Source organism: Pteropus alecto, unplaced genomic scaffold (genome assembly GCF_000325575.1).
Source record: "Pteropus alecto unplaced genomic scaffold, ASM32557v1 scaffold53, whole genome shotgun sequence".
Classification (NCBI taxonomy): domain Eukaryota; kingdom Metazoa; phylum Chordata; class Mammalia; order Chiroptera; family Pteropodidae; genus Pteropus; species Pteropus alecto.
The window spans coordinates 2,014,781-2,037,987 of NW_006434366.1; the positions used below are offsets into that span (position 1 = coordinate 2,014,781).

At 45.6% G+C, this 23,207-nt stretch overlaps 2 protein-coding genes across 5 annotated transcripts in view; one reads left to right on the forward strand and one right to left on the reverse strand.

Moving 5' to 3' along the window:
* Position 1: 1 nt before the first annotated feature.
* On the forward strand, positions 2-2,293 carry RBM15B (RNA binding motif protein 15B; the record flags this gene model as incomplete). The annotated part of the gene is made up of 1 exon (XM_015587164.1): positions 2-2,293. A coding segment is annotated over one exon (1,917 nt), but the record flags the coding sequence as incomplete, so codon positions are not given.
* A 3,218-nt stretch (positions 2,294-5,511) lies between these two features.
* DCAF1 (DDB1 and CUL4 associated factor 1) overlaps positions 5,512-23,207 on the reverse strand; it is a 63,970-nt gene continuing 46,274 nt past the window's right edge. For 2 of the 4 annotated variants that reach the window (XM_025044859.1, XM_006909145.3), the window contains exons 20-23: positions 22,993-23,097; positions 22,706-22,779; positions 22,104-22,205; positions 10,071-10,525 (exon numbers count right to left, since the gene is read on the reverse strand). In XM_025044859.1, coding sequence (XP_024900627.1) covers positions 10,160-10,525; positions 22,104-22,205; positions 22,706-22,779; positions 22,993-23,097 — 647 coding nt within the window. In that variant the 3' untranslated portion in view covers positions 10,071-10,159. The other 2 variants (XM_006909146.3, XM_015587180.2) reach the window with 2 other exon arrangements.

The window sequence follows — 23,207 nt, forward strand, 5'->3', positions numbered from 1 at the left end:
CTACCTGCCGCTGCATGGCGGCTACCAGTACAAGCAGCGCTCGCTTTCCCCCGTGGCCGCCCCGCCACTGCGGGAGCCCCGCGCCCGCCACGCCGCTGCAGCCTTTGCCCTGGATGCTGCCGCCGCCGCCGCCGTGGGACTGTCCCGGGAGCGGGCTCTGGACTACTATGGGCTGTACGACGACCGGGGGCGCCCCTATGGCTACCCAGCCGTGTGCGAGGAGGACCTGATGCCAGAGGATGACCAGCGGGCCACGCGCAACCTCTTCATCGGGAACCTGGACCACAGCGTGTCAGAGGTGGAGCTGCGACGGGCCTTCGAGAAGTACGGCATCATTGAGGAGGTGGTCATCAAGAGACCTGCCCGTGGTCAGGGCGGTGCGTATGCCTTCCTCAAGTTCCAGAACCTGGACATGGCTCACAGGGCCAAGGTGGCCATGTCGGGTCGGGTGATTGGCCGCAACCCCATTAAGATCGGCTATGGCAAGGCCAACCCCACCACCCGCCTCTGGGTGGGTGGTCTGGGACCCAACACCTCACTGGCGGCTCTGGCCCGGGAGTTTGACCGCTTTGGGAGCATTAGGACCATCGATCACGTCAAAGGAGACAGCTTTGCCTACATCCAGTACGAGAGCTTGGACGCAGCCCAGGCCGCCTGCGCTAAAATGAGGGGCTTTCCCTTGGGTGGTCCAGACCGAAGGCTGCGCGTGGATTTTGCCAAAGCGGAGGAGACTCGGTACCCCCAGCAGTACCAGCCCTCCCCACTCCCTGTGCATTACGAGCTTCTCCCTGATGGGTACACCCGGCACCGAAACCTGGATGCCGACCTGCGGGTGCGGGATAGGACCCCCCCGCACCTCCTGTACTCGGACAGAGACCGGACCTTTCTGGAAGGGGACTGGGCCAGCCCCGGTAAAAGCTCTGACCGCCGAAACAGCCTGGAGGGCTACAGCCGCTCGGTGCGCAGCCGGAGCGGGGAGCGCTGGGGAGATGGGGACCGGGGCCTGCCCAAGCCCTGGGAGGAGAGGCGGAAGCGGAGGAGCCTTTCCAGTGACCGCGGGCGGACAACCCACTCCCCTTATGAGGAACGGAGCAGGACCAAGGGTGGTGGGCAGCAGGCGGATCGCGGCTCCGACCGCACCCCTGAACGGAGCCGCAAGGAAAATCACTCCAGCGAAGGGACCAAGGAGTCCAGCAGCAACTCCCTCAGCAACAGCAGGCACGGGGCTGAGGAGCGGAGCCACCACCACCACCACGAGGCGCCAGACCCTTCCCACGGGAAGAAGACACGCGAGGGCGAGCGCAATCATCGGACCGCTGAGGCTGAGCCCAAGCCTCTCGAGGAGCCAAAACACGAGACCAAAAAGCTCAAGAACCTTTCAGAGTACGCCCAGACGCTGCAGCTGGGCTGGAACGGGCTTCTAGTGTTGAAAAACAGCTGCTTCCCGACATCTATGCACATCCTAGAGGGGGACCAGGGGGTGATCAGCGGGCTCCTCAAAGACCACACTTCCGGGAGTAAGTTGACTCAGCTGAAGATTGCCCAGCGCCTCCGACTGGACCAGCCCAAGCTCGACGAGGTCACGCGGCGCATCAAGCAGGGAAGCCCCAATGGCTATGCAGTGCTGCTGGCCACCCAGGCCACCCCCAGTGGGCCTGGCACCGAGGGGATGCCCCCAGTGGAGCCAGGCCTACAGAGGCGGCTTCTCAGGAACCTGGTCTCCTACTTGAAACAGAAGCAGGCAGCGGGGGTGATCAGCCTGCCAGTGGGTGGGGCCAAAGGCAGAGACAGCACGGGCATGCTGTATGCCTTCCCACCCTGCGACTTTTCACAGCAGTACCTCCAGTCAGCACTGAGGACACTGGGCAAGCTAGAGGAAGAACACATGGTGATAGTTATAGTAAGAGACACTGCCTAGCCCAGACCTGTCTTCTCCAGCTCCACGTTTGTCACAAAAGCGGTTATTTTAAAATCTGGTCCACCGCCTCTATCCTACCCCCTTGGTTTGAATTCTCTGCTGGGTTGTTTTGGTTCATTTGATGGGGGACCAAAGTCCTGTCCCCCACCAAAACTAAGTTCTTAGGTTTTTGGGATTTTTTTTTTTTTACAGTGATGAGAAGGGACTCCTGTCATGTTGTTTTCGGGATATTTTTTACAGCGATGAGAAGGGACTCCTGTCATGTTGATTTCTAGTGTATGAAATACTGTCTGCTGTGTTCTGTATTTTTTTATTTTTTGACTAACTGTATGGAAAGTTCGTCAGTAAAGCCTTTGTCAGAGGATGGATTTTTAATCCTGTTTAGAGTCCTGGTTTAATCAAGTTTTTTCTCAAAGATGGAAGACTTTCCCCACTGCATGCGCAAAAGGCCCTACGTAAGCCTTCCGGCACTGGCACATCTCAGAGTCCTGCTGCATTGGTGGCTCTCAGCCCCTCAGCTCTTCGGGCTGCGTCGGCAGTGTTCACATTTGTTTTTAATCTTGGATGAGGGCAGGTAGGCTTTGGGCCCTACCATGCCAGCCTGAGCAGAGCCCATGCAGAAGGGGCGAGCCCCATGTCCACAGCCAGCAGCTGTGGTGGTTTTCAGTTTGTGTCGCCCTACCCTAAGCAACGTGTGTGTCCACCAGTTGGAGCCGTAGCTGTTGTTGGACAGTGCCCTACCTTGAGGCCTTTCTGAGGGCAGGTGGTCTTCAGCAGCCGTGTCATCTGGTGGTCACGAGGAACAGTGCAGTGTTGATGCCAGGGGTGCCACCAGTCTGCACGGGCCCCCTCTCATTCAGCCTCCCAGGGGCACTGGAGGCCAAAGGCTGGAATGGAGGGTGGGAGGCAGCTGTCCTTATTCTTGAATTTTACCTGCTGTTCGTGAATTTCCGGCTCTTCTTTGGTTGTTCGGAACTGATGGCGTCAGTGTGGAGTAGACCTGAGCCGAGTCACTAGCGTTTCGTGGGAGACGCGAGACGCTGGGGTGGCTAGCGTAAGCCAGCCCAGCTCTCGCTAGGACTCGGATCTCAGTGTAGCCCCAGACCTCGGCCCTGGTTTTGAGTTTTTTGTGATGCTGCAAGGAAGTGCGTGCAGCGGGTCAGGAGGTGCTCTGACCCGTTTCCCAGGTGTGAGGTGGTGTGCGCTCCTAGGCCAGCTGGGCATATGGTGCTTCTATAGGGAAACAAGGTCCCCGTCTCTGAGGTGTCATGCAGTGCTAGAGCTCTAAGCCATTTAAGCTGAGCTGGGGGCGGGGCGGCTTGAAGAAGCATTAAATTGTCATGTCTCTGATAAGGTAGTATGGCCAGCATCGTACAGCAATTGACACCGTAGAACACAGCCCAAACACCATTGAATGTTTGTGTAGCAGTTTGGATGTTCAGATGCTCTAGTGAGAGAAGTGAGCTCCCAAGTGACTTGGAGCTCCACCTGACTCCCTCTCCAGGCCTGGTCCACTACCCCAGCTGGCTCAAAGCCGTGCAAGTAACAGCTGGGATGCTGCATGAGAATTCGTGAGGTCAGGGCCGGGGCTCAGTGCAGCAGCATGGAGAATACATGCTTCTCCCCAAGAACGGTGAAGTTTAAGGGTCTCTTCAAGAGCTTGCAGATTTGGACAGGAAAGAGGGAAGCACTTGCTGAGCTTCAGCTGCTGCTCATAAGAACACACATGTTCTCAAGAACCTTAACACAGGCAAGAAGTGTCATGTGTTTGCCTTTAGTACTTGAGCTGTGGCCACCAGTACCACGTGTCTGAGCACGGGTCAGTGGGGCACAGCTGGCCACCGCTGCACCGTTCCCGGGTGGCCAGCCTGCCAGCAGCAGGAGTGGGCCTGGTCTGGTGTAGGGGGGGGGGGGGGGGGGAGGGAGACTGAGGCGCCCGCAGGGCTTCCTGCGGACCTTGGAAGAGAACCGGGTCATGGGCCAGAGCTGCCCTGCAGGGTGCCTTCGCCTCCCAGCTTCCCCAGGTAGGAGCCTGAAAACCTGGCCAGAGAGGGTGTTCAACACTCGCCTTGTCCACCCTCCTGCGGGAACAAGTGCTCCTCGGCCCCCAAGGAGCCACAACCTGTTACGTGACCCTCCTCTTTTCTGGATCCTCTTCTCAACCACTTCCTTCCTTCGCCTCTTAAGACATTAATGGGTTTTGTGACACCCAGAAAGGCCCTGGCCAGCACTGACTACTGATAGCAGGTCAGGTGGTCAAGGCCCTGGTTCAGGTGACCGCCCCAAAGAGACGATTAACCGCAGGTGTCCGGTGCCTGTGCCTGGGCTCTGGGTCCCGTCTGAGGTGCCACTTAAAGGCGAAGTCGGCCTTGTGGCTGTTTTGCTGCTCTTCTCCATGTTTCCTCCTAAGTGACTCAGATCTTGAGCCCTGGCAGAGTGATGAGGGCTGATACTTCCTTAGCCACTTGGGCACTTCCCTGCAGGCATGTTGTCAAGGCAACCAGAATTCTGCTTTCCTGTTGGAGGTCCCTATCTCCACCTGAGAGACTGGGTGCTCCCAAAAGCTCCTGGCAGTTCAGGGAGACAGTGGCTCAGTTAATGACGAGAACCTAGTGCTTTTACTATTTCTTGACTTTTAACCCGTTTTCTTCTAATCCATTCAGCACCAGCAGTCACGCTTCTCCTGGTTAGGTGTTAGCAACCTATTTAAGCTGAGGCATGAAACAACTTAGGAGCTGAGACCTCTGCTCTCTAGAGGACCAAGAGGTACCTGTGCGACGCAGGCCCGTGTCAGTGTGTGACACTGCATGGTGCTCCAGAGCCCAGCAGGGCTTTCCCGGCCCCTGGTGAGTTTTAGCTGCCTTGTCTTGTTTACTTCACACCCACATTTATCCCCTTTCCTCAGTTAAGGGAAGAAGGTCTCTTTGGCTCTGTAACACCCACATAATAGAAACCAAGAGGCTGTTATTTGGGTCAGCACAAAGGAAAGGACCTAGGGTCTCCTATTTGTTGTGGGAAGGAAAGCGGGCCGGGGTGGGTGTAAAGGGAAGAGCACCTGGGACTGTCCCCTGGCAGCAGCACAGATTAACCATAGGCCAATTTTAGGGGCCTGTGAAATATCTGCAAACCCAGCCCCAGCTGCCCCTAAAGTGCCCAAACTGGAGAACCGCTCAAGTCCACTAGGACACCACACCGCCTTCAGGGAACAGCACTGACAGCCACCCAGCCACAGGTATGGCCCCAACGCTTTCACTCCTTAGCTTTGCCAGCTCATCCCTCCAAAACATCCCAGGACCCCTAACTTCCCAGCTCCCCCAAACCTGTACTCCAGAGCTGCCTTGATCAGAACCGGGTAGAGAGCCGTGTCCACAGTGGACGGCGCCCTGCGTGGGACTCTACCAGACAGTCCCCGTGGGGCAGAGCTGCAGACCCTGGTGGGCACGGGGACTGAGCCAGGGCCTTATCTGGGCAGGCTGTCCTCACCAGCATCCTGGACTGCCTCTTGGAAGGCGTCTTCTCTACTGCCTGGCTAGAGCTGCAAAGAAAGGGACAAACCCCACTTTGGTAAAAGATGACAGGGAAAGGCCATAAACAAACAGACAGACTTGTAGTTTATTTTGTATTTTTTTTTAAATAAATACACTTTACATTAAAGAAAAAGGCCTTTGATTTATAATTTCCACATTGGGGAAAAAGGGAAGAAAAAAGATTTTTGAAAAACTGAATGACAAAATAAAATAGAGGGAGTGAACTCATATCCTAAGTTCCCTCAACTCCACAAAACCAGTATCCACAAGGACCTTGCTGCCCCAGCGCACAACACTGGTGCGTCTCGGCATTTACTCAGCAAACAAGCGGGGCCTCCTCCCCAGCCCGAGCACGAAGGGAAGCAAATTAACCTGACAGCACATGAGGCAACAGAACAGGTTAAAAAATCATATATTATATTTATAATAAAATATTCTTAATCCTTATCAATTTAAGAAACCACGATTTTCCTTTTCATTTAAATACGTATGTAAAAATGCCTCTATATTGTTCTTTAGATGTCATTTTCTTCCATAGAAAATGAAGTACAGGGACAAGAGACCTGGTGGATATAAGTTCATACCCTCCGTTATAAATGCCTGGCTTTTTTTTTTTTCTTTTTAAGTTTTATAAAAAACTATTTCTTGTTCTTTAAAGAACATTATACAAAGAAAATATATTGTGAAATAACCCCAGAGACATGTTTTTTTTTTCCTTGAGGAAAGACGTCCATCCTAGGAGAAGGGAAAGCAGACTAGGGCCTAACCCCTGTTGTCTTTTTGGGGTGGTTGTTAGGGAAGGGCCTTTAGGTCCCAGTGAGACAAAGCCACAGTCCTCTGAGTACAGACCATGCAGTTCCTTAAAAGCCACAGCCCTGGGAGGGAAGGGAGGGAGGGTGTTCTGAATTCATTTGACTCAGTTTCTCGCCTGCCAAGAATCTCCCATGTGGCGATGGCTCCTCACTCATTCAGAGATAAGATGATGTCATCTTCCAGATCAGAGTTGTCAGAGCTGTCGGCTGAAAGGTAAGCAAAGGGAGAGACTAGATTATGCACGAGGCTTGCTGGAAGCTCTCAGGAAGGAAGCACCTGCATATACATACATTTGTGCCTGAGTGAGGCTAATTACCAGTTTCCAGAAAGAAAAAACATCAATTAACTCCATGGAGCTGGCTCTGGAGAATATACTTCTTGGCAGGAGGAGTCACCCCTGGGGACCTCTACCTCTGCCTTTCAAAGGACCTGGATGTGGTGCCCTCTAATTCCTAGAGGTTCTTCCTACCTTAGAGGCCCTAAAAGGACCAGGCAAGTCCCCCTCAAGCTTCCACCCATGGTGCTTTGAACAGCTGCAAAGGGCTAGCCTGCCCCCCAGGACCACTAAGAAGGGAGGCTGAGCCCAAGCAAGAGTGAGCTTGTTCTCTTAACTCAGCCACTCTTCTCAGACCTCACAAAGGCAGGGACAGTCAAACCTAGGATTCATTCCTCCATAATTTCTAAATGAATTTTGCAGGGAACAAATTCCCAAAAAGGTGCAGGCTGGCTTGCAGCAAGACCAGAGGAATGCTGACACTAGCCTGGATGCCCTGGGCGGGGGGCATGTCTCTGGCACTTGAGCCCTTGCTTGACCACCTCAGGCAGGGAGCAGACAGACCACATTAACACCTCAGCAAGGGGCGAAATTAGGCAGTAGCAGAAAGCACCCTCAACACGAGGCCAAAGTGCAGTGTCTGGCTGACCACAATCCAAGAAAGTCCCTAGCTTAGGACTCGAGTGTTTGCCCAGTGAAGGTAAAGCAAAGGTCTCAGAACTCATTGTGATTATTCACAGCTCAGAAGCTGCGAAAGGATTTTTAACAAGGTCCCCAGGGAAGTGGGCAGGCCCTGATCTGGAGCCCTGCAAGTAAATGCCTATAGGTCCTGGGGTTCGAGGAGGGGGGTGAAGAGCCACTGGTTCCACACAATCCCTCGTCAGCCTTTCTCCCCCAATAGCTGAGGAAGAACAAAGTATATTTCCACACCTTCCTACATTCACTATGGTCTCCTTTAGGAAGAAAATGGAAACGGATAAAGTAAAACCAAGAAAAGTATGGCCGTGATTCAAGGAAGTCCTGAAAATAAGCAAAAAAGATGGCTAGAGAAATCAGTGTTGCTAGGTCTAAAAAGGCACGAGTGTGGCCTGACGACTGGTGCGGGGGAAACAGGATGGAAAGATCGAAGAACAGTACCTGACACAGCCGATCCAAACTAAGCCGCCTCGGCTTCCCTGCCGCAAGAACTCCGGGAGGAAGGGCCTGCAGGGCAAGGTAGGGCCTGCTCCCCCAGAGCCAAGCCCTGCACGTGTCCTGGGCCCACGGCAGACCCCTGGGGACCCCGCCCTGAGCCAGCAACACCAGGCCCACCCACCTGAGCCCTGCGGTACAGCAGAGTCTTAACTCTGCCTGGCAGCCAAGGACTCTGAGTGCAGCTGGATCACAATACAATCTTTAAGCAAGGAGCTGTCAGGTGCAGGTTCAAGCAAGCCTTCAGGGCTCGGGTACCACTCCCCTGCTGGAGGGCAGGCGGCAGGACTCCTCTGCCTTCCTCGGCCTTTTTCTCACCCTCCAAGTGTGCAAGAGATCCTGGTGCGGACCAAGGCAGAGGCAGTCTAGCTGTAGATAGGCAGTGTTTATGTGGTATTTAACCTGCTGCTCCACGACACACAGGCCTTGGGGGAGAACGGCCCGGAACACAAAGACCTCAGAGTTGAGGTGCTTCTCTTCCTAGGGCCGGGGTCCTGCACTGGGAATCAAAGCAATGGCTTTCTGGGATCCAGGGCCTATGCAAGACCAGGTGGGGGCACATGGGTGTGGTTTTCTTGTCATGATGTCTTTCATCATATCCTCGAGGGCTCCACAGGGAGCCCCAAGAGATGAAGAGCTATGCCCTCGTGGGAGGAAAAACATCAGCAAGCCCAGGGTACAGAGAAAGCAATGGAGTACATGCTGCAGATGCCACCTCTGTCCTCAATTCTAGAGCCCAAGCTAAAATGTCCTCAAGTTGTCATGGCATTATCACATCATAAATCTTCCCACCAAGTTAAAGTAACATTCTCATTGCTGACAGAATTAAGGTTTTCCACATTACCTCTCGCACTTGAAAGGAATTTCCTAAACAGTTAAAGCGTAAAGGAGGCTTTAATTTCATAGGCCAGATACAAATGTAACGGCTTTATATCCAAACTAAGAATGGAAAAATAAGCAATACTCTTCTGTGAGGCACTACTTGCAAGTGATTACTTGCAAGTGAAGGGAAACAGAGCTTGTGCCCCATGTGCCACTATTTAGGTGACAAAAAGGTTCAGTGAAACCTGCCCATGTATCGTTACTGTCATGTGTCCCTTGCCCACAGTCCCTCTTACCTGGGGCTCTGACCATGAATCACCTCGACCTCTCCAATATGGAAAAAATGGAAGCTGGTAAACCACAGACGGGCAAATAGAAAGGCTCCCTCCCAGCCCCCAGAGCTTCCTCAAAATACAATTTTAGCAAGAGGACTTAGGTAAAACAGTCTCCCCTAAGCCAGTTGCCTTCCATCTTGAGGGCTAGAAGTACATACGATATTTATCCCAAAGAAAATGGATTCAGGTCATTGTAGAACAAAATCTTTTATATATGCTTAAATATATTCCGTACCCACCCTCCCCTATGCACGCCCCCCTCCTACCACCAATGATTATTAAACCCAAACATCTACTATGAAGAGGCTTGACATTTGTTGGGTCTAGGCCAACGCAATGTATTTTTCTGTAATGATGTGTTCTATTATCTGTGCTGTTCAATATGGTAGCCACATGTGGCTACTGAACACTTTAAATGTAGACATGAAATTGAAGAACTGAATTTAAGTGTATTAAAATTTTAATGGCCACATGTGGCTGGTGGCTGCCATATTAGGCATAACACCTACCGTGGTTGCGAGAACGCTGGCCGGGTTAGCTACGTGAAAAATGGCTGACGTCAAGGGATTGCTCCCCAGTCAGGCAGGGCGGCACTAGGAAGAACCAGGACCACAGCAAGCATGAGTCTGTCAACAGTGACACACGTCACAGTGATGCTGCCGAATGTGTCCTCTGGAAACATGCAGAGTCCAGCTGCAGAGCTAAGGGACTCTTAGAACCATCAGCTGGTTGTTTCGGGACACCTTAGCACATATGCAGGGATACCTCAGAAACCTGTCCTAAGTGGGAAATAACTGGGAAATTTGGAGCTTGTTCTTTCTAACCTGGAATATGGGGAAAGGGGGTGGACAAAACAGAAGCCAAAGAAACATGTGTCCCCTGGCCTTGAGGCATTAGGCGAAAGCACACAGGAAAGGGCTCCTCCACAAGAGGGCTTTTATTTCTTTACAACTGTAGAAAGCAGAAGCGCAGCGCCTCTGACGGTGCCAGCTCTGCCCTCGGGAGGAACGGCACTGGCCTTCCATCCTCAGGCTCGCCCTCTACACACAGCCCCAGTCACGAGCTTAGGACTGTCTGGCTGCGTCACACTGTAACAGAAGAGTCCAGGAGCTGCAACAGAGACCACATGGCCCGCAAAGCGTAAAACTGTTCCCGTCTGGCCTTTACAGAAAAAGTCTGCCAACCTGTTATAAAGAGGAGATGACAGCCATTTGGTTACAGAGTCTGATGGGAGAGCAGAGGATCAGAGATGGGAAACTGCTTTTCCTCAAGGGGTGAATCAATAGGTACGGGCACGGACCCTGGTGTGGCCTCCCTGCGGGCTGGGCTGGCACGGGAAGGAACCTTCCCCTGGGTGCCAGGACTCAGCCCCGTGGTCGGCCCTCGACTTACTGTCCCCCAGGATCAGTTCCACTTCCTCGTCTGCATCAGAGTCTTCGTCCTCCCCGTCCTCGCCCTCCTCTAGAAGGTTTGCTAGCTCCTCATCAGAGGGAGAAAAGTCATTGTCCCCATCCTCCCCTGCGTTCTCATTGTTGTCGTCCTCCTCCAACTCCGCCTCCAGCAACTGGTCAGTGTCAAGCTCATCTAGATCATCAGTGTCGTCATCATCTTCATCGTCGTCTTCTTCCTCCTGTTCTTCCTCTTCCTGGTAAGAGAGCAAAGTCCATTAGGACAGATTCAGAGGCCTGACCCATGTGGCTACATGGGCAGCCTTCCCTCCTTCCCAGAGACAAGGAGGAAACTGTCGGTAAAAAGAGCAGAAATCTAGGTGAGCACAGACTTCACGAGCCGATCACTTATCACTGAAGAATGAGACAGGCACACACATGTCCCCCAAGTCACTCAAAGTGCCCCTCAGACAAGAATTACTAGTCACTCCGCAAAGGCATTGCTTGTCACACAGCCCTTATCCAAAGAAACAGACAACTCGCTTCGCAGAGGTCTCTGCCATCAATATTCTAGGTCCTTAACTAATAATAAAATCAGGGGACTCCTTTCTGTCTCCTACATCAACCAAACCATATGAAATCAGTTGAGAAACTGAACAAAAGCTTCTGAGAACAAAAGTTTCTACCTAGAATCTAAAATGTAATGCTTTAACCCGACAGGAAGAACACAGCTGCTAAGTCATCAGCTCCTAAGCCCTTCAAGCTCTTGCCTTCGCTCTCATAACCCAGGATGTGGGTGAACAGTGCGACTATCATAAGCATCCGATGATCTGAACTGTCCAACAAGACTTTTATAATACAGGACACTAACAGATACCCCCATTTTCTGTTATAAGTGTCCCCCACCCCATGACACACACAGTATGCTAGAGCAATGGTCCCCGACTCCTGGTCCATGGACCAGTACTGGTCCGTGCCTGTTAGGAACCGGACCACAAAGCAGAAGATGAGCGGTGGGCAAGTGAGCGAAGCTCCATTTGTACTTGCAGCCGCTCCCTAGCACCAGCATCGCCGCCTCAGCTGCTCTACCTCAGGTCATCAGGCCTTAGATGCTCACAGGAGCACCAGTCTCTGGTGCCACAAAGGCTGGAGACCACTGTGCTAAAGTAAAGAAACTGTCCAAACTTTCATTCTTAAGAGAAATTCCCAAAGGTAGGGAAACTACCAGAAAATGAAATACTTGGCTTTAGGTACCCTGGGCTTTGTAAATCATACGTTCTGGCATTGGCCACAGATTTCAACTTTGCACTAGAATCCAAACTATTTCCCTTCAAACAAGACAGGAAACACTTCTTTGCTTTAATAAGGATGATAGGTGTTTCCAAGTAAATGTGGCCAACGTTTCAGTCACTTATCCTTCTGCTCAAACATCAACTGTCAGCCCTGCCAATAGGAAAAAAGATTCTAATTCCTGCAATAAAAAAATATAAAATTCATTTAATACATCGGCCTCAGGAAAGTCACAACAGAACAAGCCCAACATAAGCAGAAAACATTAAAACAGTTTTAAAGGTGTTGCTATATGTCAATCACTTAAAAACCAAACGTTTTGTGCTGATCGAGCCACTGGTGTTCATGGGCTGTGAGGTCAGCTCTGCTCTATGAACTTTTGATCATTTTGAAACCACCTATTAGAGATTTTTTGATATGCTGGTTGCCCCAGTTATTTAGACTTTTCAACAGTTTCTGGCAGCTATACGAGAAAAACCAACCCCTTTCAATAGCCAGTAATCCTAATACCTATATGTGTGTGTGCTGAGTGCACCCATGTGGTGGCTTGACACCACTGTTCCAGTCTTGGCCACACGTCACCTCCACACTAGGCCTTTGCCCACCTGAAAGAAGCTGAAAGTGCTGACGGCAATAACAAACTGAGGCACAGAGAGCTCCTACCCCTACAAACGAGCACATCAACTCAGAGAAATAACAGAACGGGGAGAGAGGCCAAATTTCAGGGCAATAATCCAAAGTGCTTACCAGATTACAACTTTTACCTCTTCTTTCCAGGCATATTTTTCATGGCCCTGACCAAAATTAGTTCTATTCCATTAATAGAGTGCCACAGTTTAAAACAAGTATATTAAAGAAAAAAAGAATAGGCCCTTGTGTTTCTGAAGGCTCTACAGAACAGATTACATTTAAAATTTAAGATAGCATAACTTTTTGATTCTGAAATCAACTTACTATTACTGACAGGCACTCATCACTGTGAGTATGGGATAGGAGAAAATGCATAGGCTTTGAGATCAAACAAGGCTGGGTTGGAATCTTGGCCCTGCTGATTATGTGTTGTACGAACTTGGGCAATTTACATAAATTTTCAATGTCTCAGGATATCGTAACTTTTAAAGGTCCAGTTGAGTGGGTATGTCAAAGGTTAAACTGTTTAAATAAGCATCTGTTATAGTCTGCAAACTTAGGAAGACCATTCGCTTTCATTTCTAAAAACATGAAAGCTCAGCCAATCCAGGAAAAGTAAGAAAAAAAGCTCCCAAATCAAGAGCAATCTAGAAAATAGTTCACCATAGTCTAAGCTTTGAACTACAGATACCATTCCAAATTCTTCCAGGAGCCTACAAACCTAGCCTTTACTTATTAGCCTTGTAGCAAAAGAAATAGTTTACATCTCAGAAGGCTCCCATGAGGACATATGTGACCCAGGAGGGAAAATGGGTAGGAAAGGAGATCTCATAAAGATCACTTCAGCATTTATATTATTTAATGACCAACGCTAGTTTAATGTGTATCTTGTTACACATGGATTTGGCCATAAGCTCACTTTCTAAATTTTAAATCTGAAACCTGGATCATGAAACAGACACAAGATCTATCAAAAATGTTGTGTTAGAATCTAATTCTGTGGTTGAAATAAAAAGAGAATGTAGAAATCAATTTTAGGAGAAACCTTTCCTGGTTTAAGCACCTAGTTGGTAATATGAGCCCTTCTCCTCCATATCTAAAGAATAAAAAAGTTTCCTTTAATGAGTGGTCAAAAAAAGTAAAACAATGAAAATAAGAAATCTTGCTAGAATTCTGACTCAACTCCAGAAACATAGTTTTGAATCCACGAGCGTGGTTTTTTCTTCTTTTTTTTTTTTTAATTCTCTAAGATTTCTCTTTTAGGATCTGAAAACAAAATTACTGATAAACTTTCCCACAGAAAGAATTCCAAAATCCTCTTCTCAATCCCACCTTAAGTCAAGTTCATGGTCACCCAAAGCCCCAAACCCTGCATATAAACCAGCCCACTCCCCTCTCAGACAGGGTGGAGGCAAGCCCTCCACTCCTGCTCTGGACCTCAAGTTCACCCAGGGCCTTGTCACCACAGCTGCATTTTTTCATCCCCACTCCACTTACACCTCCCCTCACTTATCTGCACTGGCTTCTCACCTTTTCTGATGAGGTTCAACTTCCCCAAACCTAACTTCTCAATCTATACAGACTTCAAATCCCTCCCACCTGCAGACTTGTGAAAAGGGTGATCTAAACCCTATTCCCAGCCTTCAGGTATTCAGCCACCCCTTACTGACTCATTCATTCACTCACTTTCTTCCTCTACCAATGAGTCTGGCTTCCGCCTGTAACACCCCACGGTGCAACAGTTAATGAACGGTGTGTGCTCTGGAGCCAGATTGTCTTTGTCGAATCCAAATTCTGCTAGCACTATGACTATGAGTGATTTATTTATCTTGCAGGGTTGTTGGTAGAAAATTTAAAGGAGAAAATGCGTATGTATGTGTGTGATGAGCTCTTTGGACAGTGCCTGGCACAGACTAAGTGTTCAACAAGTGTTAGTTTGTTGTTCCCATTACAATCACTAAAACCTTCCCAGTGGAATACAAAGTCCAGGATGGCTGACCACAGGGCTTCTCCGGCCTCCACACAGGGCTGCTGGCCTGATCTCCACCTGACCTCTTTGACATCTCCTCTTCTAGGCATGTGGGTTCCTACAACTTTTAGTTCTGCCTTCAGATTTCCTCTCATTCATAAATCTTGAACTCTCATTAAATAGCTCTAGCTACCTGTACCACAGAAACTTAAAATCCTTTTAATTCTAAAACTGAACTCAAAACACCCCTAAAACCCAGCACCTTTTCTACACTTCTCCAATTCACCAGGTAAAAATCTCAAATATCATTTACTTCTCCCTCTCACACCCAGTTAACTATTCCCCACAAATCTGGGGTCCCCAGCATCCCCGTCCACCCTTCACTCACCTACTGTATTCTCCTTCAGCCTGCCGGTCTCCAGTCTCTCCAGCTTTCTATGCTCTCATCCCATCCAGAAGCTCCGTAACACTGCCCACAACACCAAATCACGACAGAAGCAATGACCATTTACTGACCATCTAATAACCAACTTCTCTGAGTCTCAATTTCCTATTAAATGAGGTGATTTAATTAAGTCAGTGGCTCCTACTCAGGTGGGACCATTAGAAGCACCTGGGGAAAACATGTTCCAAAATACACATGCCTAAACCCCACCCAGGGCCCACAGAACCAATCTTTACAAATGAAGCTCACACAGGTGAATTTTGGGAAGGTTCCCAGGAATTATGAAATGCGCCCCTAATGAAGAACCAGGATGCACAAGATGACCTCTGAAGTACCTTCTACTTCTAAATTCTACTTTTCTGTAATAGATACCCTATCTAGACTCCCAAAGACAGAACCAAAAAGGTGCATCCGGTATCACCACTGACCTTCTCTGCTACATCAAACTATCTAGTTCTCTAGGACTTAAATTACGTGACCTTTTAAATAAGTGCAGCATTTGTTTCTAAGCCGTTCAAAATTATTCTTGAATACATGTATTTTTCAAGAGAAATAGCTTTTAGCCTATATTGCCTTCAAAAATATAACCGATCTTTTAGAAAAACAAACCCCTGGTAATTAAGAAGTTAATCTAAATATTCAAAATAGCAGAATGACTTTAAAAATGTAATTAAAACCTGAGCCTACTGTCTTGATATTTTAGCATGTCATAGGTTATAAAATTTAAACTGCTTTTCCTCCTTTTGATGTTTGTGCCTGGTATTAACTCCCTTTAAAAGCTACAGGTTCATTTCAGAGTCATAAATGTTTGTGTTTTCTCTCCTCACTGGCAGAATCTAACTCATTTACATTTTAAATTTTTTAGGGGGAAAAAAATAAGGCCTTTCAGGAATCACTGACCAGGCTTACGGCAGGTGTGTAATCAGTAAAGACTCTTACCATCCGCTTCTAGGCAGTGGAGAACACACAGGAAGCACAGCACACAGTGTGTCCCAGATTCCAAAATGGAGTGGAGAAAAAAGAGCATTATTCCCTTGTTTTTTATAAAAATATAAATTTAAGGTTAACTATAGTTGAAAAGTACTGGCTTTTCAAAATCTAGAAATAATGATCAATTACTAATATTTGATTTTTGTAATTTTCCTAAAAGCCAAAAATCAAAGTTGACTGAATTGATTTTTAAAAACAACAGATACCAAAATTCCAATGGATGAGCTTTGATAAGTGACTGACTTATCTATGCTCTCATCAAATGCCTAAGGTAGGCAGACTAGCAGCCCCAGGAACCAAATATTTATGGATGTCAAATACATTGTGTATGTCTTCCTACAAAATATAATGGTACAGTTCATTCCTTCTTGTTAATCTCCAAACTTATTTAAACATATAGGCAAAAGACAACCATTTTTATGGTATGTATATCATATCTCAATAAAGCTTAAATAACTAACAACCATTTATGTAGGCACTTTAAAGCTGGGCCATTTTATCAGGTGACAGCTGACCATTCAGGCTTCTGAGTTTATTTTGCCAAGATGAAAAGGCAAATTAAAAGGTGTCAATCACAGGTGCCTACATCCCTGAGTCATTTAAGTCACACCTGGAACATCTGAGAAGACCCGAGAGCAGATTAGATATCCAGACTAGGACATAACTTTAAATAGCAAATGACTCATATGAAAACGAAGTCTCTGGTTTAAAATTAGGGGAAGCACACAAAGGAAAGTGAGCTAAAAAAAACAACAACAACAACAAAAAACTTTGGCTGGCACAGTGAAGAGGTGGTGAGGAGAAATATGATGGAGATGATAGTAAATACAGCAAAACATGACCGCAAGATTCTAGGAGGACCTGTGACAACAGAATGAAGGTTACAAAGGAAACTTGCTTAAATAGATATGTCTTATTCCACTACAAGATCTCTAAGTCAAAAATCAAACACCACAGGCTTAAGGATTAAAACAGTTCTCTATCATTCATTTGATGAATGTCCTTCAAATGAAATGCATCCAATTATCCATAAAGACTATGGACTAGTATGTAGTGAAATATGCCTTGATCCTGTGAAATCCTGAAGCAATGCGAACTCACCCACACTACACACCTAATCCGCCCACCTGGTCTTCTCCAAGCCAGAAAGCTTTCAGGCTCTTTCACAGACTGGGCCCTAGGGGCCATTCATTAGGGCCCTCTTGAGCCTGCCACTCTTGACTTTGACTGTCTATGCTGAGGAAGCCTCTATTTTTCCTTCTAGCATCAGAGTCAGAAATCCTAACAACCACCTTACCCCCGCATCTAGTATCTTTCTCTCTTAACCTTTCAAAAGTTAAATGGTACCACAAAAGAAGAAATCAGTCTTTTCTCTGACCCAAGCCTCCCTGGAGGTTGGCATGAGAAGAACGAGCACTTAAGCTGTTCCTTTATACTGTCTCTTGCTTCCACAGCCAGCCACTGAAGGACTGGTCCATATACAAAAAGAATGTTAAAGAAGGAAAAATGAAATAGCTAGGTATAAACATAACAAAATATGTACAAGATCTACATGAGAAAAACTAGAAAACTCTGATGAAAGAAATCAAAGAACTGAATATACGGAGAGATATTCCATGTTTATGCACAGAAGACTCAATATTGTCAGGATGTCAGATCTCCCTAATGATCTACAGATTAATACAATCTCATTCAAAATCTGAGGAAGTTATTTTGTGGACATCAATGAATTCCAGAGTGTACAAGGAGAGGCAAAAGACATCGAATAACCAACACAATACTGAAGGAGAAGAATAAAGTTAGAAAACTAACTAGTCAACTTGAAACCTTACTACAAAGCCACAGGAATCGAGACAGTGTGGTACTGGAGAAAGACTAGACAACTCAATCAATGGAACAGAATAGAGCACCTCCCCCCAAAAAACCCCCACATAAATATAGTCAATCGACCTTTGACAAAGGAACACAGGCAATGCAATAAAAAAGTCTTTTCAATAAAAAGTGCTGTAGCAACTGGACATCTGTATGCAAAAAAATGAATCTAGACACAGACCTCACACCCTTTACAAAAATTAACGCACAATGGATAACAGACAAATGTAAAATGCAAAACTATAGAACTCCTAGAAGATAACATAGGAGAAAACTTAAGGAGATGACCTTGAGTTTGGTGACAACTTTTCAGATGCAACATGAAAGCATGATCCATAAAAGAAACAGTTGATAAACCAAGCTTCATTAAAATAAAAACTCCTGCTCTGTGAAAGGCACTGTGAAAAGAATGAGAAGGCAAGCCACAGGCTAGGAAAATTACTTGCAAATGGTATATCAGATAAGGGACTGTTAGCCAAAATATTCAAAGAACTCTTAAAACTCAAAGAGAACATAAGCAACCCAATTTAAAGGGGGGGCAAAAGACTTTAACAGATACCTCACCAAAGAAGATACATGGATGGCAAATAAGCATATGAAAAGATGCTCCCTATCGTATGTCATTAGGGAAATGTAAATTAAAACAAAAATGAGAGAGCCTTTCACTGAAAAGCAGCTCCCTCCCTGAAGCTTCTTTGGGAGAAACCCAAAGGAACTATGAGAGAAAGGCTCTTTCCTTTAGTCTGGTAGCTGCCATTCTGAGGAATCTCTCAGTTATGATTTTTAGAAAATATCTGTAGCAGGCTGATAAAACTTTAAGACCTAAATACCTTTCTACTAAAAAAAATCTTAAACCATGCATTTTGAATGAATGAATGAATGAATACACCACTACACACCTATTGGAATGGTCAGAGTCTAAAACACTGACAACGTGAAATGCTGGCGAGGATGTGGAGCGACAGGAACTCTCATTCACTGGTGATGGGAATGTGAAATGGTACAGCCGCTCTGGTAGACAGTTTTGCAGTCTCTTACAAAACTAAGCACATCATTACCATACAATCTAGCAATAATGCTTCTTGGTATTTACTCAAAGGAGCTGAAAACATGTCCCCACAAAAACCTGCACATGAATATTTACAGGAGCTTTATTCATGACTGCCAAAATTTTATTCAAAGTTATACCAAAACAGCTTCTGGTTCAAAATGGCAGCATAAGACAACACTGAACTCGACTCCTTTCGTGAACACATCAAATCTACACCTGTAGACAGAACAATGCCCCCTGAAGAACTGAAGACTGAACAGCCTCTGCACAACGAACGAGAGAGACCACATAGAAACAGGCAGGAGAGACAGAAACATGCAGCTTGCCCCAGGTCTCCCTGCGCCCGCACCCACTTTAGCTCCATCTGGCTTGCCCAAGACACCTGGTGCATGCAGTCTACAAAAGGGAAGCTCCTACACAAGGCCATGCCTTCAATACCAAGAGAGGCTACTGTTCCACCTAATTCATAGAAACAAACATGGAGAGAGAGCCAAAATCGAGATAGAGAATTATGTTCCAAGTGAAAAAAACCAGGACAAAACCCCAGAAAAAAAGACTGAATGTAATGGAGACAAGCAATCTGCCAGATAAAGAGTTCAAAACATTAGTTGTAAAGCTACACAACGAACTTGGGAGTATAGATGAACTCTGTGAGAACTTCAACAAAGACAAAAGAGAACCAATCAGAACCAAAGAATATAATGACTAAATGAAAAATACACTAGAGGGAATCCATATCAAAGTGGATGATGCAGAAGGACGAATCGGCAAGGCGGAAGACAAGGTATTAAAAAACTACCCAACTGAACCAGCACGAATAAAAGGAAATTTGAAAAATGAGGATAGTTTAAGGGACCAAACAAATCACTAAAAAATTCAATGTACAAAATGTACATCAATGTACAATAAACAATAGAAAAAGGACAGAGACTATTAAAAAAAAACAAAACAATAAAATGGCAACAAGTACATACCTACCCACAATTACTTTAAATCTAAATGGAGTAAATGCTCCAATAAAAAGACATGGCGTAACTGAATGGATAAAAAACAAGGCCCACACAAATGCTACCTATGAGATACTACTTCAGACCAAAAGACACACACAGACTGAAAGTGAAGAGATGAAAAAAGATAGTTCGTGCAAACGGTAATCAAATGGTAATGAAAAAGCTCGGGTAGCAATACTTAGACAAAACAGGCTTTAAAACAAAGACTGTAACAAGGCACAAAAGAAAGGCATTACAAATAACAGGATCAATCCAGCAAGAAAATATAACACTTGTAAACATCTACATACCCAAAATAGGTATGTAAATACATAAAGCAAGTATTAAAAGACATCAAGAGATAGAGGTACAATAACAGTAGGAGATTTTAACACCCCACTGACATCAATGGACAGATTATCAAGAAAACAGTGGTTTTAAATGATACATTACCAGATGGACTTAAGAGGTATTTGCAAAAAATTCCACCTAAAAACTGAATACATTCTTTTCAAGTGCACATGGAACATTTTCCAGAGTATACCACAAAGTGAGGCCAGAAAACAAGTCTCACTAAATTTAAGATGACTGAAATCATATCAAACATCTTCTCTAATCATAATGGTATGAAACTATAAATCAGTTATAACAAGACTGGGAAAAACACAAACATGTAAAGGCTAAACAACATGCTACTGAACAATCAGCGAGTTAAGGAAATCAAGGAGAAAGCCAAAAACTGTCCTGAGCGAAGTGAAAATGGAAACACAATGATCCACAGTCTTTGAGACAAAGGCAAAAGCAGTTGAGAGAGAAATTCATAGCAATATAGGCCTACTTCAAGAAACAAGAAAAATCTCAAATAAACAATCTAACCTTACACCTAAACAAACCAGAAAAAGAACAAAGATCAAAGTAAGTAGAGAAAAGAAATAATATATATCAGAGCCGGAATAAATGAAATAGAAACTTAAAAAAAGGGAGAACAACAAAACTAAGAGCTATTTTTTTAAAAAAGATAAACAAAATAAACCTTTAGCCAGATTCACCAAGAAAAAGATAAAGGGCGCATATAAATAAAAGCAGAAATAAAAGTGATAACTGACACCACAGAAATATAACAAATTATAAGAGAATATTATAAACAATTATACACCAACAAATTAAAACAACCTGCATGCTTAGCCAGTCAGAATATTCCACCAGAGATAGTGGAGATCAAGAGAGCATACAAAGGGGATTGTTAAGCGAGTCTCTGTTTTAGCTTTTTGATTACAGGTGAAAGAGTAAACAACGATTCAATTTAGAGGACAAACTAAAGGTTCGTAACCTGCAAAACCCAACAGCAGTACACACACACATCTAAATCTCAAACTGACATAACAAAACACCCTTGCTTAGTCAGTACTAATTCAGTAGGAGAAAAACATGAGCCATTCACCCATAGTATTAGACTTGTAACCAAAAAATACTTTTAAAATTACCATTTTCAGAAAGTGATGCTTTAAAAATTTCTTTTAAGCCTTAAGTACAAGCTGTTTGGGGAGGATGCTAACAGAAGCTACTCCATTAGCCCTACCCAGTGAGCATGATTTAGCAAAGAGTAAGGGAGGGATGAGGGTGAGAGGGAGGGATGAGGGTGAGAGAGATGGCAGAGCAAACAGAGGAAAGTGTGCTGCTTTTCATCCTGTGGTTGCCCCTCTCCTCACCCAGAGCCCACTGTGCCCTTAAAGAGGAGATAAAGCACCAAATGTTAAGCAATACCATAGTAGAAGAAAACAGAAAATGAACCCAAGATCTGGAAAAGAGACATTTCGCCTGCTTTACTATCTGCAACAATAAAGTAAAATCCTGGTCATTCATTTTCAACTTTATATTACTCATCCAGCAATAAATATTTCTCAGATTAAAGAATTTGGTGAGGGTATGCTTGGAAAAGAAATGTTATTAAGAGCTCAGTATACAGGAAAGATCTGCCAAAATTCTTCAGAACTGATACTGACACAGGCAAGCACCTAACATAATATGACGACTTAAAATCCCCATGAAAAAGAAATGCTAAGACACTGTATGTGGCACATGATCCTATTTATCCACATTTTATGTTTAATTTCTCAAAAGCACCAAAATCTTCTCTTTATCTATAAGCTCCTCTCCATTACTCTGAAAATAGACTATGCCATAAAACTGAAACAATGTAAACCAGAACTTTTTTTATAGGTTAAGCCATTTCTATGACCTCAGCAGAATGACTTTTCTGTTTGGGATTGACACTGGGAGTAGGGGAGTTACTTATCCTGACACTAGACAGGGTGCTGGTCCCCAGGGTGAGCTAAAGGAAATCTCTAAAACAAAACAAAGATTGCTAAGCTACAAAATAATTTATAGTGGAACTCACAGGACCATCATGTATTGAAGCTCTGTAATAACAAAATCTATTTTCTTCTGAGTTTCAGTGATCAAGGACACACGACAGGCCTTTGGTCGGAATATGCCAACAGGTAGCAAAGGCTGATCTTAAAAAATCCCTACAGCAAAAAGCAGAAGAGCAGAGCCTCTAAAAAACGTTCGGCAGAAAGAAATCTCAAAGACCACTAACCTGATCTTCTTCTTCATCCTCGTCCTCTGCCAGACGCTGCCTGCCCACTTCATACAGCCTGCACACTGTGTCCATGTTTAGAGCATCAATGCTGCTTTGGTTCTGAAACGGAACACACCCAGTCCACGAGGGGCAGTTAGTTTTCAGAAGGCCCACATCCATACTTCAACTCTGACTGAATACCTTGACCCTGTAGCTGACAGAGCTTCCAATACCAAAAATTCTTGAACTAACTCTGAAAATGTTACATCTAGGACTCAGAGAGGGAAAGAAAAATCAAGAGAAGGCCTGGACAGTGAGGGACATAAACACAAGAGCGACCCTTGGAACAAAGCTGTTTTACTCTGGCGAGAGATCCTCTGAAAAGGATATACATGCGAGTCCAAGGCGACAGGAGACAGGACTCTCCACATTGTTTTACACTGCATTTTCTTACTATTTCTCTTATATTGTATATCTCCCAAACTCCATAAATGAGTAGTTATCAACAATCTACCATCAGGAATGCATCAACTTTATAACCCATCTCATAACACAAAATGTATGCAATAAAGTGATCCTCAGCATCACAAAACAGCAGGGTTTCTGCTAGTTCCCTTTACCTCAATGACAGCAAGATAGCAGTCTTTGGTGTCTGTACATAGGTCAAAGATGTTCCGTTTAACATCAATGGTCGCTGGAAAACAGAATGTGACAGAACTCAGGACTAGACTACTGCTGTGACCTTAAACCTAGTTTTTCCTCTAACAGAATTCAAGGTGATCATAAATATTTCCATAACCCCTCTGCTTTTCAATGAAAACTTATAGTCCTCCCAGAAAACGGAGGATCTTAAATAAGGAATACCAAAATACGACAAAATGATCAAGGTCTGCCCCCTCATGCTCACCTATAGGTTTGTAGTCGGTTGCATTAAATGTTCGGAAGGATGATCCAAAGGGGCTTTTCATCCTCTCTTCCATTAAGTCATCTTCATCGTCTGCCTGCAACATAGCTAGTTGGGAGGGAAGGCGGAAAGAGGGCAGGGAGCGAAACACTATTAGAATCAGAAACATCCCCTATTCACAAGGTATCCTCCTTGCATATCCCAACTAATTTGGCAAA